This window comes from Dipodomys ordii, unplaced genomic scaffold (assembly GCF_000151885.1).
Source record: "Dipodomys ordii isolate 6190 unplaced genomic scaffold, Dord_2.0 Scaffold45, whole genome shotgun sequence".
NCBI classification, from domain to species: Eukaryota; Metazoa; Chordata; class Mammalia; order Rodentia; family Heteromyidae; genus Dipodomys; species Dipodomys ordii.
In genome coordinates, this window is record NW_012267261.1 from 8,369,725 (window position 1) to 8,387,042 (window position 17,318).

The window sequence follows — 17,318 nt, forward strand, 5'->3', positions numbered from 1 at the left end:
TTGTTTTGTTTTGTTGTGTGTGTGTGATCCATAATGCCTTTCTCTAGTAATCTTGCTTTTCTCTTAGGAATCTGAGTGATTGTTCTGAGACTCTGAGACCCTTAATCCTTGGGGGCACTTGAAACAGCTAATTACAATATTAAGAGTTACTGGGGCTGGGAAGATGGCTCAGTGGTAGAGTGCTTGCCTTGCATGCATGAGGCTCTGGGTTCAATTCCTCAGCACCACATAAGCAGAACACACTGGAAGTGGCGCTGTGGCACAAGTGGTAGGTAGAGTGCTAGCCTTGAGCTGAAGAGCTGAGGGACAGTGCCCAGGCTCAGAGCTCAGGCCCCACTACTGACCAAAAAAAAAAGAGTTACTATATAAATATTAAGGCATGTCCTTTAGAACTAGGGAGATTTGAGACAGGACTTCAGTTTTGAGGGAAAAAAACAGGTTATAGGGAATCTTTATTATATTGGTGATAAGGAAGATTTTATGCATTTGGGAGTTTTGTTATCTGTCCTATAAATAAAGTACAAAACTTCCATACTCATGCATACTTACAAAACCTAAACTTTCTATAAGATTAGGAAATTAATCTAAATTTTCTTTATAGATTATTCCTACAAATGAGCAGAGATTGTAGAAGTTATTTCTAGTGGGAGAAGGCTTACAATATTTTAGAACTGTAAGAAACTAAGAAAATACAGTGTAAACTGTTCTTGGTATCATTACTACAGTATTGTTTTGAAGTGAGTATAAAGCTCAGATATTATTACAAGATCACATAATGCATGATAAAGGAATTACTCAGTTAAATCCAGGTTGCCTATCAACTTTTATCTCTATGACCTAGTTTCCCTAATTGTTAGAAGTCCAGAGAAGGTTAGAGGCTTCAGGGTGGAGTAATAAAATCAAACACCTGTGCCAAACACATACATGCTATTCTCCTTGACTTGCTACATATCGTTTTGGGGATCTTTTTTTTAAGACATGGTCTTGCTATGTAACCCCAACTGGGATCCCCTTGCCTCAGCCTCCCAGATACTGAGATGACAAGTGTGCACCACCATGCCTGCTTCTCTTGCTTCCCTCATGAGTCCTAGGCTGACTCACTATGTGGTTATATATTTGTCAGGAGGAAGAAAAATAACTTGACCTTTGAGAGGAAGAAATTACAGTATTTTCAAAAGCCTAATAGAATAACACTTTCCTCAGGACATGGAAAGTGAGAGATGGAACTTAGCTGGGGTTTTGTTAATAACAATTAGAAAATAAGTTATTCATTAATGCAATGTGCATAATAGGTATTTTAAGACATGGGATCCTCCCCAAGCAAAAAAATAGCAAAATGTGTCACAAGTATTGGAAAACCCCATAGCATTGTGACATGACTTAATTAAATATAGGCAACTGTGGTTTTGAGATACTTTAGGTCACCACAAAGCTCTGGCTCATTTCTATGCTAAAGCAATTTTAGGAAGTAGAAAAGTGGCACAGATTTGTAGGTAGACAGAATGCCTATCCCTTTTTTGTTTTTCTTTAGATGGAAATGTTTCAGCCAGCTTATATGAAGATGAACGAATCTAAATGTTTTCTTCTCTCAAGAGTGTTGTGGGAGAAGAATGAGGCAGGGACAATGGAGATCATCACATTTTGTAAATGTTGGTGGTGGGGGGGAGCCATTAAGCAGGAGTTCATCAAATATTAAGTTTTCTTACAAGGATTAGAGTGAGAGAAACCATCTCCCTTATCAATTCCCAACGCCAATGAATTAGAAGAAAAAAATGCAGCTAAATAAGCAGAGGTACTTACCCTCTCAAGGGAAGATGAGGTCTTATTAAGGTGGCAAGTATCGTGCCAAATGTTTAGAGAATGCCGATTGAAGAGAGATGATGCGGATATGGCAAACGTTAGGATTTACTTTTATTGTTAACGTGACGCAAGAATTGCCACTGCAGCCTTTGCGTTCTTTGGACGTGGCAGCTCAGCAGGCTGCAGGTGGAGGAGCGTATGGGGGAAAGGGGAGCGGGGACGCAGTACTGCAGTCCACACTGGCTGGGGGCTGTCGTGCGGGGCTGCATTGCGGTGGAACGTGCACCGGAGCCGAGAAGGTTTTGGTGCAGGAGGAGGGACCCGAGGCCCACAGAGGATCAAGCTGTCATTTTTTAAAAATATGATTTTATTGTTATTACTAATGTGTTGTATAGAGGGGTTACTTATGCGTCAGGTAATGAGTACATTTCTTTTTGGACAATGTCACCCCTTCCCTGGTGTTTCCCCTAGTTTCCACCTCCCGTCCCTGCCCACAAGTTGCACAGTTCATTTTCTACAGTGTCTACTGTTCACCCTCCAGCTGTCATTTTAAGACCTGTGTTATTGAGGTGCTCAGGGTCTAGCCGAAAGTCAGCGAACAGCTGCACCAGTGTCCTGGCTGGGCGCCCGGACCAGCTGATTCAGTGCTGCTCGGAGACCCGCCAGCCAGGGCCAGGAGAAGCAGTGGTCCGCCTGGGCCTCTCTGGCCTTCGGCTCGTCTCGGTAGCCCTCCGCCCCGCCCCTCCTCGCCCCGCCCGCAGCCGGGTGGGAGGGCAAGGACGCCGTCACTGCGCGTGCGTGCTCGGCAGTGCGGCCAGTCTGCGTGCGTGAGTGGGAGGTGGCAGGCCTCTGACTCCGGCCTTCCCTGCTGCCCGTTCCTGCGCGACGTTTACAGCCATGAACCGGTTCGGAACCCGGTTAGTGGGAGCCGCGACAACCCAGTCACCGCCGCCGAAAGCCCGCAGCAATGAAAACCTGGACAAAATAGATATGTCTTTGGGTAAGAGGACGAGTTGGACGGAGTTGGAGCGTGTGTGCGGATGGAACCAAGTGGCGCGGTTGGCGGGGGCAGGGGGCGGTTGGCCGCAGTTGCCAAGTGAGTTTCGCGGCGGGTGGGCGGAACCAAGTGTGTGGGGGATTTGCGGGGGCAGGCGGGGCGCGGGTACTCCTCCGCGGAGGCCGCGTCTGTGGTGGACGCGCGGTGTGGGGCCGTGGGATCCGGAGCGTGGACGGGCGTGGGGCCTGCTCTTCCCCAGAGGGGCGCTACCACTGGCTCTTTGTAAAGGAAACTCCGCCGGGTTCCCTGGAGCGGGTTCACCCTGGGCGTTATCCCGTGCGGGAGAGCTGGTTGGACTAGCCCTTCTTCCTGAAGGAAGGTCTCCGGAGCGCGATCGGTTGCGCCAGGGGTTATCCCGGGGCTTGCGGGGCGTTCCTGGGCCCAGACCTATGCGGGCCTCCCTAGAGAACCCCTGGGGACGCCGGCCAAGAGCGTCTGTCAGAAAGAAAACATCAGGCCCGGACCGCATCCGCGCTTTATTAGGCGGCGTCTAGAAAAGCACACTCTTCCCCCAACCCAGCCTCAAAGTTAGCTCTTTAGACGGGAGGTAGGAAAGCGGCAAAAGCCGAGGGAGGGATGTAGGATTTACATGGCTCGCAGAGGGGCCTGGTACAGCCCGGGGTCCCACCAGCACATTTAAAGAAGGGTGCAGTGGTTTCATACGGGTTGTATAAGAAGCTGGAGGATCTTTGATTCTGTGTAATTGTCTGATCTAACACTACCTAGGCACTAGACGCAGTGTTTGCCTTAGCTGGTCCAAAAGCAGTTGTTTTTTGTGGAAAGTCAAGTCAGGGTATTGGATGTAGCAGTATGCCTGCCCCTTCTCTTTGCGGCTTTTCGGCTATTTGGAAAGTAAATGTCTAACTAGGGGATTCAGAGGCGTTACCTTTTCGAGGATAATATTGCAAAGCTCCAAAGAAATGGGGAAATCTTGAGCGTAAGCCAAGAAATCATATAACAATTAATTTTTATTGAATAGTTACTACCTGTCAGGCACTGAATCAAACATTTTACATGTTAATCCTCTTTATCTTCATAATGCCTCCCCCTCCTCCCCTAGTGATAAACATCTTGGAATCCAGAGTCACACAGTTAAATTGTCAATGCTGCTTTTGTAAGAATGAGACTTTAACAAGTGTTTATATCCCTCACAGATTTGCTGTGGAGTATTGAATTAGGCATATGCAAACTGCTTTGAACAGTACCTAGTACACAAGCACTGGGAATTATTTTCACACACACATTGTTATCCTCATTTTACCAAAATCTGAGACAAAAAATTTAAAAAAAAGTTCAAAAAAATCATGCAGCTGATAAATGGTGGAGTCAAGATTCCCGTTTGGCCCCCAGCTATAGATGTAGGGAAGTGTTAAGCATGTTTTGTTCTTGTTTTGCCCTGGGAATTGAACTCTGGGCCTCCAGCATACTACTACTACTGGAACCATGCCCCAGTCCTTTTGCTTTGAGCTTTTGAGTTTACTTTTTAGATAGGGTCTCTAACTTTCTTTGCCTGGACTGACCTGGAACCCCAATCCTCCTATTCCACTTCCCTGAGAAGGTGGGACCACAGGCTAGCATCACCCCACCCATATATTTTCATAACCAATACATTTCTTAGGCTCCTAGGTCTTTTGTATGTATTTTGCTTTTAGGTAATTAGGATGTTTAAGTGAAGAAAACTGAAGGATAATTCTCTTTGAGGTAGAAATGAAGTGCTGTAGAGAGCTAAGATAGTTTGATCTTTTTTTTTTTTCTGCCCCAAGAATAGGAAGCAGTCTGTCAGATACTTTTCTTACAGAGATAAGAGATAGAGATATTCTTTTTTGGACAGCTGTTATGCTTTATGCTTTGTGAATATTTCATCTTATCAGCTCTGTGGGTTTTAGAACCTGATTTTTCTGGGTTTTGTTATAAATTGTGGCTCTACTAGTTTTAATGTATTTATATATTCGTGTAGAATATCTCCCAAGTTCATTAATAGCTGGGCTTATCATGGCTCAGTTTCTTAATTTGAAAATGAGCATTAGGATAATACTTTTTTTCATAGGATTATTCTTAGAATTAATTGGATATACATCAAAATAATGCCTACTAACCATCAATTCTTGGAGGAAGTAGGTCATGGGAGTGTTCCTTTCAAAGATAGATCTTGTCCCCTCTCTTTCCTCTCTTCCTCTGCTTCCTGGCTGTTCTGTGGTGAGTAGTTTCCTCTCCCATACCCTTCCATCATGATGCTCTGCCTTACCACAGACTCATAAAGACAGATTAGTCCAACTGACCATGGACTGAAACCTTTGAAATCATGAACCAAAACAAACTTTTCCTGTATTTACATTATTTCTCTTTGGGTTATTATTATTACCGTTGTTGTCCCTCCTCCTCTTTCTCCTTCTCTTTTTTTTGTTTAGCTCCCCTCCCCACTGAGACTTAAACTCAGGGTCTGATGCTTTCACTCAAAGGCTGGTCCTTTACCACATGAACTAGGCCTTCAGTACCTTGTTGTTTTTTAATTTTTTTTTTGGTTGGTCATGGGGCTTGAATTCAGGGCCTGGGCACTGTCCTGAGTTTTTTTGCTCAAGGCTAGCACTCTACCAGGTTGAGCCACTGTACCATTTCCAGGTTTTGGTGGTTAATTGGAGGTAAGAGTCTCATGGACTTTGCACCCAGGCTGGTTTTGAACCCCAATCCTCAGTTCTCAGCCTCTTGAGTAGCCAGGATTATAGATGTAAACCACCAGCACCTAGCTTCTTATTTTTTTTTTTTTTGATTGGTCCTGGAGCTTGAACTCGGGACCTAGGCACTATCTCTGAGCTCTTTTGCTCAGCTAATGCTGTACCATTTTGAGCCACAGTGGTACTTCCTTAATTTTTTCTATTATTATAAAGGTGATATACAGAGGGGTTATAGTTACATAAGTAAGGAATACATTTCTTGTTCAGGTGCTGGTGATTTATGCCTGTAGCCCTAGCTACTTAGGAGTCTGAGATCCGAAAAAGTATATCAGAGTCTTACCTCCAATTAACCAGTAGAAAACCAGAAGTAGAGCTGTGGCTCAAAGTGGTAGTATGCTAGCTTTGAGCAAAAGAGCTCAGGGACAGTGCCCAGGCCCTGAGGTCAAGCCCCAAAACTTATTTATTTATTTTTTTGCCAGTCTTGGGGCTTACCTCAGGGCCTGGGCACTATCCCTGAGCTTCTCAGTGTTCAAGGTTAGCACTCTACTACGTGAGCCACAGCACCACTTCTGGCTTTTTCTGTGTCATGTGGTACTGAGGAATCGAACCCAGGCCTTCATGCATGCTAGGTGAGCACTCTACCACTAAGCCACCTTCCCAGCACTGATTTTTTTTTTAAGTACATTTCTTTTTAAACAATGTCACCCCTTTCCTCACTCTCTCCCAATTTTTCCTTCTTGTCTCCACTTATATAAGTTGTATAGTTCATTTTCAACATAATGTCTACTGAATACCACTACTGCATTTGTTTACCCTTTGTTTCTCCCTTGTTTATTTTTTTTTTTTTTTTGGTCAGTCATGGGGCTTGAACTCTGGGCTTGGGCGCTATCCCTCAGCTCTCCAGCTCAAGGCAAGCGCTCTACCACTTAAGCCACAGTGCCACTTCTGGTTTCTAGTGGTTTATTGGAGATAAGAGTCTCACAGACTTTCCTGCCCAGGCTGGCTTTGAACCTCGATCCTCAGATCTCAGCTTCCTGAGTATCTAGGATTACAGGTGTGAGCCACCGGCGCCCGTTTTCCCTTGTTTATTGAGACAGAATTTCACTTGTTGCCAGGCTGGCTCCAAATTTTGTTCTTCCTGCCCTCATCTTTCTAAGTATATGCTGAGATTATAGGCATGTACAACCATGGCCAGCTCTTTATTTATATTTTACTTATTTTTATGTTGGTACAGGGACTTGAATTCAGGGCCTTGAGTACGCTTAGCTTACTTGCTCAAAACACGACTGGAGGTCATTTTGAAGATGGAGTTATTTTGAAGATGGAGTATCAAGGACTTTGGCTTTGTACCCTGTCATCCTAGCCTCCTGAGTAGTTAGTAATACAGCCACCAGTGCCCAGCTTTAAAAAACAGACGAATTATATTGACATAAATTATTTGTGCTTAAGACAATTTAGAAGAATGATAGAAGTTAAATTTTGTTAGGAAATTGTTGACTTGCAATTTCTCTGGTTTGCTTTATCAATCATCAGCATTAATATTTGAGTTAATTTTATAGGGGGAGTTTGGATATTTTTTTGGGGGGGGGGTCTGGTTGTAGGGCCTGAACTCTAGGCCTGGGCGCTGTCCCTCAGCTCTTCAGCTCAAGGCTAGTGTTCTACCACTTGAGCCACAGCGCTACTTCCAGCTTTTTTCTTTTTGCTTATATGGTGCTGAGGAATTGAACCCAGGGCCTCATGCATGCAAAGCAAGCGCTCTAGAACTGAGCCACCTTCCCAGCCCTGAATATTCTTAAAAAGAGTATTGTTGGCCTTAACTAATCTTTAGCGGATAAAAATATGAACCTGGAGTATGTTTAGTTTTCTCATCTTCATATTCTCTTGCAATATCAACACAGTGTGATGTGTATGATTTTTTTAGGAAGTGTTTTTAGAAAAGAGGCTTACAAAATTACAGAGATAAGCATAGAGATAAGAATAGAAAAGAACAACTTTGCTAGGGGACAAGTAGTTTTTAGTGTTCTATTATTATGGTACGTGTTTATTTTTGTGTTGGCCATGCATATTTTTTTTTGTCTCTCATAGGGCTTGAACTCTGGGCCTGAATGCTGTCCTTCAGCTCAAGGCTAGCGCTCTACCACGAGAGTGCTGGGCCATTTCTGGTTTTCTGAGTGGTTTATTGGAGATAAGAGTGTCACGGACTTTCCTGCCTGGGCTGTCTTTGAACCATGATCTTCAGATCTCAGCCTCCTGAGTAGCTAGGATTACAGGCATGAGCCACCCGTGTCCAGCTTTGCCATGCATATCTGTTTTCCACAATAATTTTAAACTTACCAAGAACAGGGACTATGTTATATTTTTATTTCTAGGATGGCTCAGTCTTACACAGCATTTATTGTGCAAAGCATACCCACAATAAATCCTTAATGAATTCAGGTGAATTTAGAAATTTGGTTTTTATTTGCCTTTTTAAAATTTTTCTGGTGATGAGGCTGGGAAGTTTGCTCAGTGGTAGAGTGCTTGCCTCGTATGCATTAGGCCCTGGGTTCAATTCCTCAGCACCACATAAGCAGAAAAAAATAAGCTGGAAGTAGGGCTATGGCTCAAGTGGTAGGGTGCTATCCTTGAACTGAAGAGCTGAGGGACAGTGCCCAGGCCCAGAGTCCAGCCCTCATGACCAACAAAAATAACAAAATAACAAAAAATTTGGTGGTACTGGAACTTGAACTGCTGAGCCATGCCCCCAGTGTTTTTTTCCAGTTGTTTTTTTTTAATGGGTTATTACTTTTTGCAGGTAGTAGGTTTGAACTTAGGGCTTTGTTGGCCAGCACTCTACTAATTGAACCATGTGTTCAGAATGGTTTTTTGTTGTTGTGCTGTTACTAGAGTTTGAACTCTGGATCTTGTGTTCTCACCTGGCTTTTTTGCTTACAGCTGAAGTTCTACCACTTGAGTCATGTCTTAAGTCTGTACCAATTGTTTTACTAAAAGGTGGTTATCTTTTTTAAAGAGAGGGGTACTTCTATGATTATGTAAAATAAGCATATAATAATTATTTTTGAAAATAAGGTTTTTCATATTTACTAGGGGAAAATGCTGTAGCTGGTAGAAGTCTCATTAGTTGGTTGATCTGCTTTGGCTATTTTAACTTTTCTTACAGAAACTTTTCTTTAGAACACTGAGGGACTTATGACCTATGGAGAGCGAGACAATTCATCGAGGCACAGACAGTGGGAGGGTTTTTTCCGCACCTCCACCTATTCCATTGGGACATGCAGCATTACAGTTATGGTGAGGATCTTGGCAGTCTGTTTGGCTTTTTCCTCTAGTAGCTTCTCTTTCTCATTTTTCACTTCAGTGTATTTTTGTGACAGGTCTTTCAACTGTTTAGCTCTTCTGTTTTTCTGCCTAATGCTCTTTCCATTTCCCTAGCATTTCCCATCAGAGCATGTGTGTCCTTTAACTCTTTCTGAAGAGTAAAAATCTCTCTTCCTTTTTTTTTTTTGGTTGGTTGTGGGGCTTGAACTTGGCTTGGGCGCTGTCCCTGCACTCTTCAGCTCAAGGGGAGCGCTCTGCCGCTTGAGCCACAGTGCCACTTCTGGTTTTCTAGTGGTTTATTGGAGATAAGAGTCTCATGGACTTTCCTGCCCGGGCTGGCTTTGAACCGTGATCTTCAGATCTCAGCCTCCTGAGTAGCTAGGATTACAGGTGTGAGCCACCGGCGCCCAGCTAACAATCTCTTTCTTGAGCATGATGTTTTCCTGTTCACTTTTCTTGGCTGCTTCTTCTCTGATACAGCACTTCTGTGTCTGCTCCGCAAACTGCCCTTTCTGGGCCTTGATTTCTGCGTGCAGCATCAGGATCTCCTCCTGGCCTTGCTTGTAGTCAGCAAGAATGGCATCACTGGCATCTTGTGCCACCTTCAGCCTCTGACCTTTGGCCCCCAGCTTTGCCTCATGTTCACCCAGGCTGATGTACTTGGATTCTAGATTCATTTTGAGGATTTTGTTTTCATGTTTGACTCTTACAAGTTTCTTTTCTTCACGTCCAATCATTCTTAGTTTTCTCCAGTGTGTTGTTCGATGCACTTTTAACCTCTTTGTGGGTTCTGACTGGCACATGCTGGAGTTTCAGACTCTTTTTCAAGCCAGTGTCACCACATTTTTTGTTGAACACAGTTTCTAGGTTACTAACGTGCTTACTTAACCTATCATTTTCCATCTTTCTCCTCTTTGGACATTCCTTTTTCCAGTGTCCATTTTGCTTGCAATAAGCACACTGATGTAGTCCTAGAGGTTCCCTTCTGCCATTTGCAAACGAATTATACTGTCTTCGCCAAGAGTTTCTTGATCCCTGTCCTGGTGCTGCTACCAAAACTGGAACCTTCTTCTTTGACTGTTTTTCTTCCAGGGTATCTCTGTTATTAAACACCTGCTGGGCAACTGTTACCAACTTAGATAACACCTTTCCCTCAAAACCTTCTAACTTTTGAAGCTTTCTTCTGGGCCGACTGGGTAACGAAGGCCACATTTAGGGCTCGATTCTCTGGGGCATCAGATCTATAGGCATGTAGGTCCAATAGGCCTCCAAGAGATGTTCTAGAAAAGCAGCAGGGGACTCACTGGGGAGCTGTACAATCTCACCTTAGATAAATTAGTTGGTTTCCTAGCCACTGTCCGTATCCCTGCTAACAGAGTCTGATGATAATTGGTAAGTGCCTCCTTACCTCCATCTCTGCTGTAGTCCCAGCTTGGGCGTGTCTGGGGACTCGCTCCAAACGGACTGGGTCATCAGTGGGGGAACCATCTGGTCCAAGGACCACCTTCAAGGCACTGTGCCGAATTCGCTCCTTTTCCTCCCAGGTGAAAAGCACCTGTAAAAGTTTCTGACAGTAATCCCAGGTGGGCTGGTGTGTAAAAAATACCATCTCTAGTAAAGAGATGAGCCCCTCGTGTTTTTCAGAAAAGGACGGATTTTGCTGTTTCCAGTTATGCAGGTCACTAGTTGTAAAGGGAACATACACTAGAAAGGGGACTTGCCCATTGTCTCCCCCATGAGCCCCTCTCAAGGGTAATAAGGGGACTGTACCACCTTGTACCACCTTAGGCTGGTACAAGGAACCACTTCTAGTATGGGGGGGACTTAACATCGGAGGTGCTGCTGGCACAGAATAGGAGAGAGCGTACACTGGTGGGTCTTCTTCTAAGGGATCCTGTAACACTGGGGAGAAGATTTTTCAGTTACAGTTTCACTTATGAGAACTTTAGGACATTGTTCTCCTATCCTAGAAAAAAGGAGTAAGCAGAGGTGTATACAAGACACAGATAGAATTATCAGCAAACACACACAAATAGCCACAGACTCTTTTTTTTTTTTTTTTGGTCGGTCGTGGGGCTTGAACTCTGGGCCTGGGCGCTGTCCCTCAGCTCTTCAGCTCAAGGCGAGCGCTCTACCACTTGAGCTACAGCGCCACTTCCGGTTTTCTGGTGGTTTATTGGAGATAGGAGTCTCACGGTCTCTCCTGCCCGGGCTGGCTTTGAACCATGATCCTCAGATCTCAGCCTCCTGAGTAGCTAGGATTACAGGCGTGAACCACCAGTGCCCGGCTTAGCCACAGACTCTTAACCACATGTCCCACATCTCCCAGGTGACTTCTGGAGGAGGTCTCAGATGCGGTCTTGAAGAAGCCTCCAGTGACCTCCAGAGGAGGTCTCAGATGGCTCCTCAAGAAAGCCCTAGATGCCGGGCGCTGGTGGCTCACGCCTGTAATCCTAGCTACTCAGGAGGCTGAGATCTGAGAATCTTGGTTCAAAGCCAGCCCGGGCAGGAGAGACCGTGAGACTCCTTCCTATCTCCAAAAAAACCAAAAAAACTTAAGCTGTAGCTTAAGTGGTAGAGCGCTTGCCTTGAGCTGAAGAGCTGAGGGACAGCACCCAGGCCCAGAGTTCAAGCCCCACGACCGACCAAAAGAAAAAAGAAAGACCTAGATGACCTTTTAAGGAGGTCCTAAAAACAGGCTGACAAGCTTGCCCAGACTCACCCCTAGAAGGGTTCCATAATGACTCTTGTCGATGTTGGTCCTCGGGAAACACCTGATGGCTGAGATATTCACCTACAAGGGGGTTTTCCCGGGGGCCAAGGCCTGATGCCATCCAGGTGGATGATCTCACTGGGGCCTCCAAAACTTATGACCTACAGAGAGCAAGACATCCATTGAGGCACAGACAGTGAAAAGTAGACGTTTATTTACACTATTTACGCCAGAAAGGGGTCTTAAGACTATCTTGTCCTGGGCTAGATACCCAGAACCAAGAGCAGCCTCAACCGCCAAGCCTCCAAACCTCCCCTAGTCAGTCCTGACCCCCCAACCTTTATTGGTCAGTCTGCAAAGCTCCAAAGAGGAAGGCTTTTCCTTTTCTCGGCCTCTCCACTCTCCACAGACCCTGCCATGCTCTGCTCCGGGAGGTGTCTCTCCACAGGCCTCTCTAGAGGAAGGCCCCAAATGACCTCTGGAAGAGGTCCCAAATGGCCCCTCGAAGAGGACCCAAATGACCTCCAGAGGAAGTCCTAAATGCCCCTCTTGGAGACCCCAAATGAACTCTGAAGGAGACCCGAAATGGCTTCTTGAGGAAGCTCCAAATGGTGTCCTCGAGAAGCCCCAGATGACCTCCCGAGGCTTGCTGTGTCCTCCACAGGCCTGCCCTACCCGGGCAAGCTTTCCCCTCCTGCCATCTCTCCCTCCACTCCTACTCCTCTCCTTCCTCTGTTTTCCTTAGGACCCCCAGTCTCCTCCGGACACCCTCTCCTCGGGAGTCCATGTGTCCTCTGGACTCCTCTCTCCTCCTTCCGGACTGTCCTCCAGTTTTCCTCCTACTCCCTCCTGGCCTCTAGCACACAGCCTGTATATTACCCAGATAGGCTGCATCCTCCCCCACTTATGGTTCCAAACCACCATTCATGCTCCTCCCCCAAGCTGTCCCCTCTCCAATCCCAATCTGCACCTCACCATGCTCGATGCCCCACCCCCTCCAATAGCACACCCCACCCCCTTTTGGTGGCATTCCCCACCTCTTCCCAGGGCATGGCATGCTCCTCCTGCAGTACTCTGTGGGGCGCTGATGTGATGGCAGCCTCTCAAAGCCCTGCTCTTCTCCCATGCCCGTCTGTGGAGCTGTGAGGCTCACCTTGATGCCCTGCCCCCTCTAGCAGGTTGGACCATGGGGCCACGCTATTGGGCCCCGCTGATTATCCGGGCCCTACTGGTTATTGCAAAGGAAATGGCTGACAGAAGCTTTATCTTCTTATTTTCTATGGAAATGCTTTTAATAGAGAAAAGAAGCCAGGTTTGATGGGGCATACCTGTAAATCCCTGCATGCTGGAGGCTGAGGAAGGAGTCAGCATGTGCTATATCTTGAGGGCCCTGAGTGTGAGCAATAGAGTCATTAAGTTAAAATGAGTGTGAGCAAGTGGCGCTATAGCGCAAGTGGTAGAGCGCTTGCCTTGAGCTGAAGAGCTGAGGGACAGTGTCCAGGCCCAGAGTTCAAGCCTCACAACTGACAAAAATAAACTAAATAAATAAAAATAAAAAAATAAAATGGGTGTGAGCAATAGACACTAAGTGAAAGTGATTATTATGGTGTTTACTCCTTTGTAGATGACATTATCAAATTGAATCGAAAGGAAGGAAAGAAGCAGAATTTTCCAAGACTAAATAGAAGACTCCAGCAAAGTGGTACTCGGCAATTCAAGATGAGATTACGGTGGGGAATCCAACAGAATTCTGGTAAGTTTTGAAAATAAACTTTAGTAAAATGCTCTTATTTATGGTTTTATAATCTAATAGGTTTAGTATATGCTATAAATGGGGAAAATACATTAGTATTCTTTGTGATTAATATTTTCTCAGATTTTTATTTAGTTCTTAAAACCTGGCAAAAATTGTTTTCTTAAATATGTGATTTTTGCTGATATCCATTTGTCAATAGCCTGAATTATCTTTAGGGTTTAGAATTTCATGGTATTTTTCTTTTTTGGGGGGCGGGGGTCCTGTCGTGGGGCCTGAACTCTGGGCCTGGGCGCTGTCCCTCAGCTCTTCAGCTCAAGGCCAGCGCTTCTGGCTTTTTTCTTTTTTCTCATGTGGTGCTGAGGAATCGAACCCAGGGCCTCAGGCATGCAAGGCAAGCTCTCTACCACTGAGCCACCTTCCCAGCCCTTTATGGTATTTTTCATATCATGATATCTATCTCTTTAACTGTCTATGCATAACTAATTCCAACTTAATATGTTAAGTGAAAGATCATACTACCTCATAAGACAATTTATTTTGTTGTTGGATACAGTGCTATTTATTAGAAGCAAATGTCCTTTTTTTTTTTTTTTTGGTTGGTTGTGGGGCTTGAACTCTGGGCTTGGGCTCTGTCCCTGCGTGCTATTCAGCTCAAGGAGAGTGGCTCCACAGCGCCACTTCCGGTTTTCTAGTGGTTTATTGGAAATAAGAGTCTCATGGCCTTTCCTGCCCATGCTGGCTTTGAATCCTGATCCTCAGATTGCAGTCTCTTGTATAGCTAGGGTTTACAGGCATGAGCCACCACCAGTGCCTGGCATCTCCTTTTTTTTTTTTTTTTTAAGTCGGAGTCCAGTTCTTGCTTTCACTCTTTGGCTAGCACTTTACCAACCCCACAGACTTCCTTTTCTAAAAGAGAACTCTTTGTACATGGATACTGCTTTTCTGCATAGAGGATTACCTTCAGACTCTTCATGTTATTATCTAAAACCTTTTAAGATTTTTTTTTAACTTTTAAAACATTTTAAATTTTGTGCTGGCTCTAAGCTTGAACTCAGGGCCTCATGCTCCTGTTTGCTTTTTTGCTCCAAGCTAGAACTCTACCACTTGGATCATATTCCACTTTCAGCTTTTTGCTGGATAATTTGAGATAAGAGTCTCCTAGAGTTTTCTAGTCAGGCTGGCTTTGAATCGTAAGCCTCAAATCTCAGCCTTTTGGGTAGCTATGATTACAGGCATGAGATATCAGTGCTTGGTTTAGGATTTGTTAAATATTCCAAAGGTCATATTTCAAAGTGAATGTTTTAGATAATACATATTAATTGGGCGAATCTGGAGGTTTTTATTTATTTATAATGTGGTTCTAAAATGGATTATAGGTAGTAACTGAATACTATTATATATGATTAAGTGGTTTGTTTTTTTTTTTTAGCAATTGTCTCGGCATTTTAGATTTTTTTTTGTTTTTTTTTGTAGTTCTGGAGCTTGAACTTGGGCTCTTGCTCTTCAAGTAATACCCGTAGTTCAAAAATAAACCTTTTTTCAAATTAAGGAAAAAAAAACAACTAAATCATGATTACATATAGAGAAAACTCTTTGGCAAACTTCTCAGTTCTTTTTTTTTGTTGTTGGTTGTGGGGCTTGAACTCTGGGCCTGGGCCCTATCCTTGAGCTCTTCAGCTCAAGGCAAGTGCTCTACCACATGAACTATAGCACCACTTCCAGTTTTCTGGTGCTTAATTGGAGATCAGAATCTCATGGACTTTCCTGTCCTGGCTGGCTTTGAACCATGATTCTCAGATCTCAGCCTCCTGAGTAGCTAGGATTACAGGTGGGAGCCACTGGTGCACAGCTCTGTTCATTTTGATGTTGAAAAACATATCTTCAGTTGAAAATAATTTTATATTTTAACAGCTAATGCCAGCATGTCCTTAAATATATCCATAAATGAAACTAGACTATAAAAATTGTATTCTTTAATAACTTTTGGATAACTGAACCTAGCTAATAAATTTCTTGTCAGCTATTTAGCCGTATCAAATGAGTGTGTAATACTGTTGATTTAGATTTAAATGTTTCTAATAAATGTTCAACATACTATTTTATAAACCATTTCATATATATTTTGTTTTGAAATAACTTTCTAGTCCATAGAAGCTAGAAATACTGTTCACTAATTTTGCCAGTCTTAGGGCTTGAACTCAGGGACAGGACACTCTCCCTGAGCCTCTTTGTGCTCAAGGCATGTTCTTCCACATGAGCCACAGTGCCACGTCTGTCTTTTGAGTGTTTAATTGGAAGTAAGAGTCTCACGGGGACTTTCTGCCTGGGCTGGCTTCAAGTTGCAATCCTCAGATCTCAGCCTACTGAGTAGCTAGGATTACAGGCATGAGCCATGCACATCCAGCTTGGATTTCTTCTTCTTCTTTATTTTTAAGTAGAAATTAATTACTAATAGCAAAAAATAAGATAGAAAAAAATAGAATTTGACAACTGCAACAACAGAAAGTTAGATAGTATTATAGAATATCAAATAAGAACTTTGTGTTAAGACCAGGGTTGGTTTAATGGATAAGGTGAAAAAATAATGTCCACAAAAGGTCAGATAAACTTTCCTTTTATGGAATTTATGATCTGAGCCTTGAGGTAGCTTAGGATCCCTGAAGATTGAGTTTGCACTTAGTTATGTTGTCTGCTCATGTGACAGTTTAAAATAGAACAGCTGCCACTGCTACTGAATATGCAGATAGATTGAGAGTTGTCTTAAGCTCATATTGACTAGGAATAGTTTATATTTCTACATTGTAATGTTAGTGAGAATGTTTCAGTTGAGAGACCAAGTGTGACAGAGGAAAAAAAGCCTTTGGCCCATAGTCAGTATGACTTTTGATTGTTGTATAAATAAGACTTTGAATTCCATGTTTGAAATACGATTTAGATACTCAGTAAGCTTTTGTAGAAACAACCAAAAGTCCTTCAGTGGTACAGTACTGAATAACAGTGGTTTCAAGAAAATTAACTGGACTCTTCTAGAGACTCTCTCAGACTCAGTAGGTCCTCCGTGCCAGACCTATTTTCACCCTCATTCTGTTATTGTCATTTATTTTCCTTGCATCTACATGTGTTAATTAAAATAGACTGAGTGCAGCAGTACCTTAAGTCAGTTCAAGCTTCTGTTAAAAAAAAAAGTACTGCAGATTAAGCGGTTTGTAAACTTACGAAGTTTTATTTTTCAGTTCTAGAGGCTTTAAGTCTAGATGAGGGTGTCAGAAAAGTCCAGAGCTCTCTTTTAAAAGGGTGCCAATCCTAATTGTGACGACTCAAGCCTCATGACTTTAATTACCTCTTACAGGCTCCTGAAATGATAGAAACAAATGATTTATGTGTGAAGAAATTCATAGAAGGAATTAGAGATTCAAAAGAAAGATAAGGTTTTTGTATTTTCATTTCAGTTAGTCTCGTAGGCAAGAGAAACAGTAGAAAGATGTGTACTGGAACAATGTACTCTTACAAATTATCAGCATTAAAGGATGGTCTGCTCTGTACTCTCTCACTTTAATTAGTTTTATTCCTGTTAATGAGACTTTCTCTTCAATCTCATTTGATTTTGACACTATCCTATAATAGTGGATTTCTCTTCGTTATTCATTTTTATGCTGGCACTGGAGATTAAACTCAGGACCTTGAGCTCTTGCTTAGCTTTTTCATTTAAGTCTGGTGTATTTACACCTGGGATGTACTTACACCTGGTGCATTTTGCTGGTTAATTCAATGTAAGAGTCTCAGATTTATCTCTTTGTGCTGGTTCTGAACCACTATTCTCAAATTTTAGGCTCCTGAATCTCTAGGATTAAAGATATGAACCACTGGTGCCTGGCCTTTATTCATTCTTTTGGAATATTTTCAAATTTCTTTATTTATCTGCTAGTTCTTTATCATGGTATGTTTGAGTGTTACTATAGCGACTGATATGGCCTTAACTTTTTTTTATCCTTTTTCTGTTTT

General features: G+C 43.4%; 1 protein-coding gene across 1 annotated transcript in view; it reads left to right on the forward strand.

The window, feature by feature from the left end:
* Positions 1-2,606: 2,606 nt before the first annotated feature.
* The window catches only part of Fyttd1 (forty-two-three domain containing 1), a 34,703-nt gene continuing 19,991 nt past the window's right edge, over positions 2,607-17,318 (forward strand). Inside the window, exons 1-2 of the mRNA XM_013019422.1 lie at positions 2,607-2,800; positions 13,185-13,313. Of these exons, the coding sequence (XP_012874876.1) occupies positions 2,698-2,800; positions 13,185-13,313 (232 nt within the window). The 5' untranslated portion in view covers positions 2,607-2,697. The remainder of the gene's footprint in view (positions 2,801-13,184; positions 13,314-17,318) is intronic.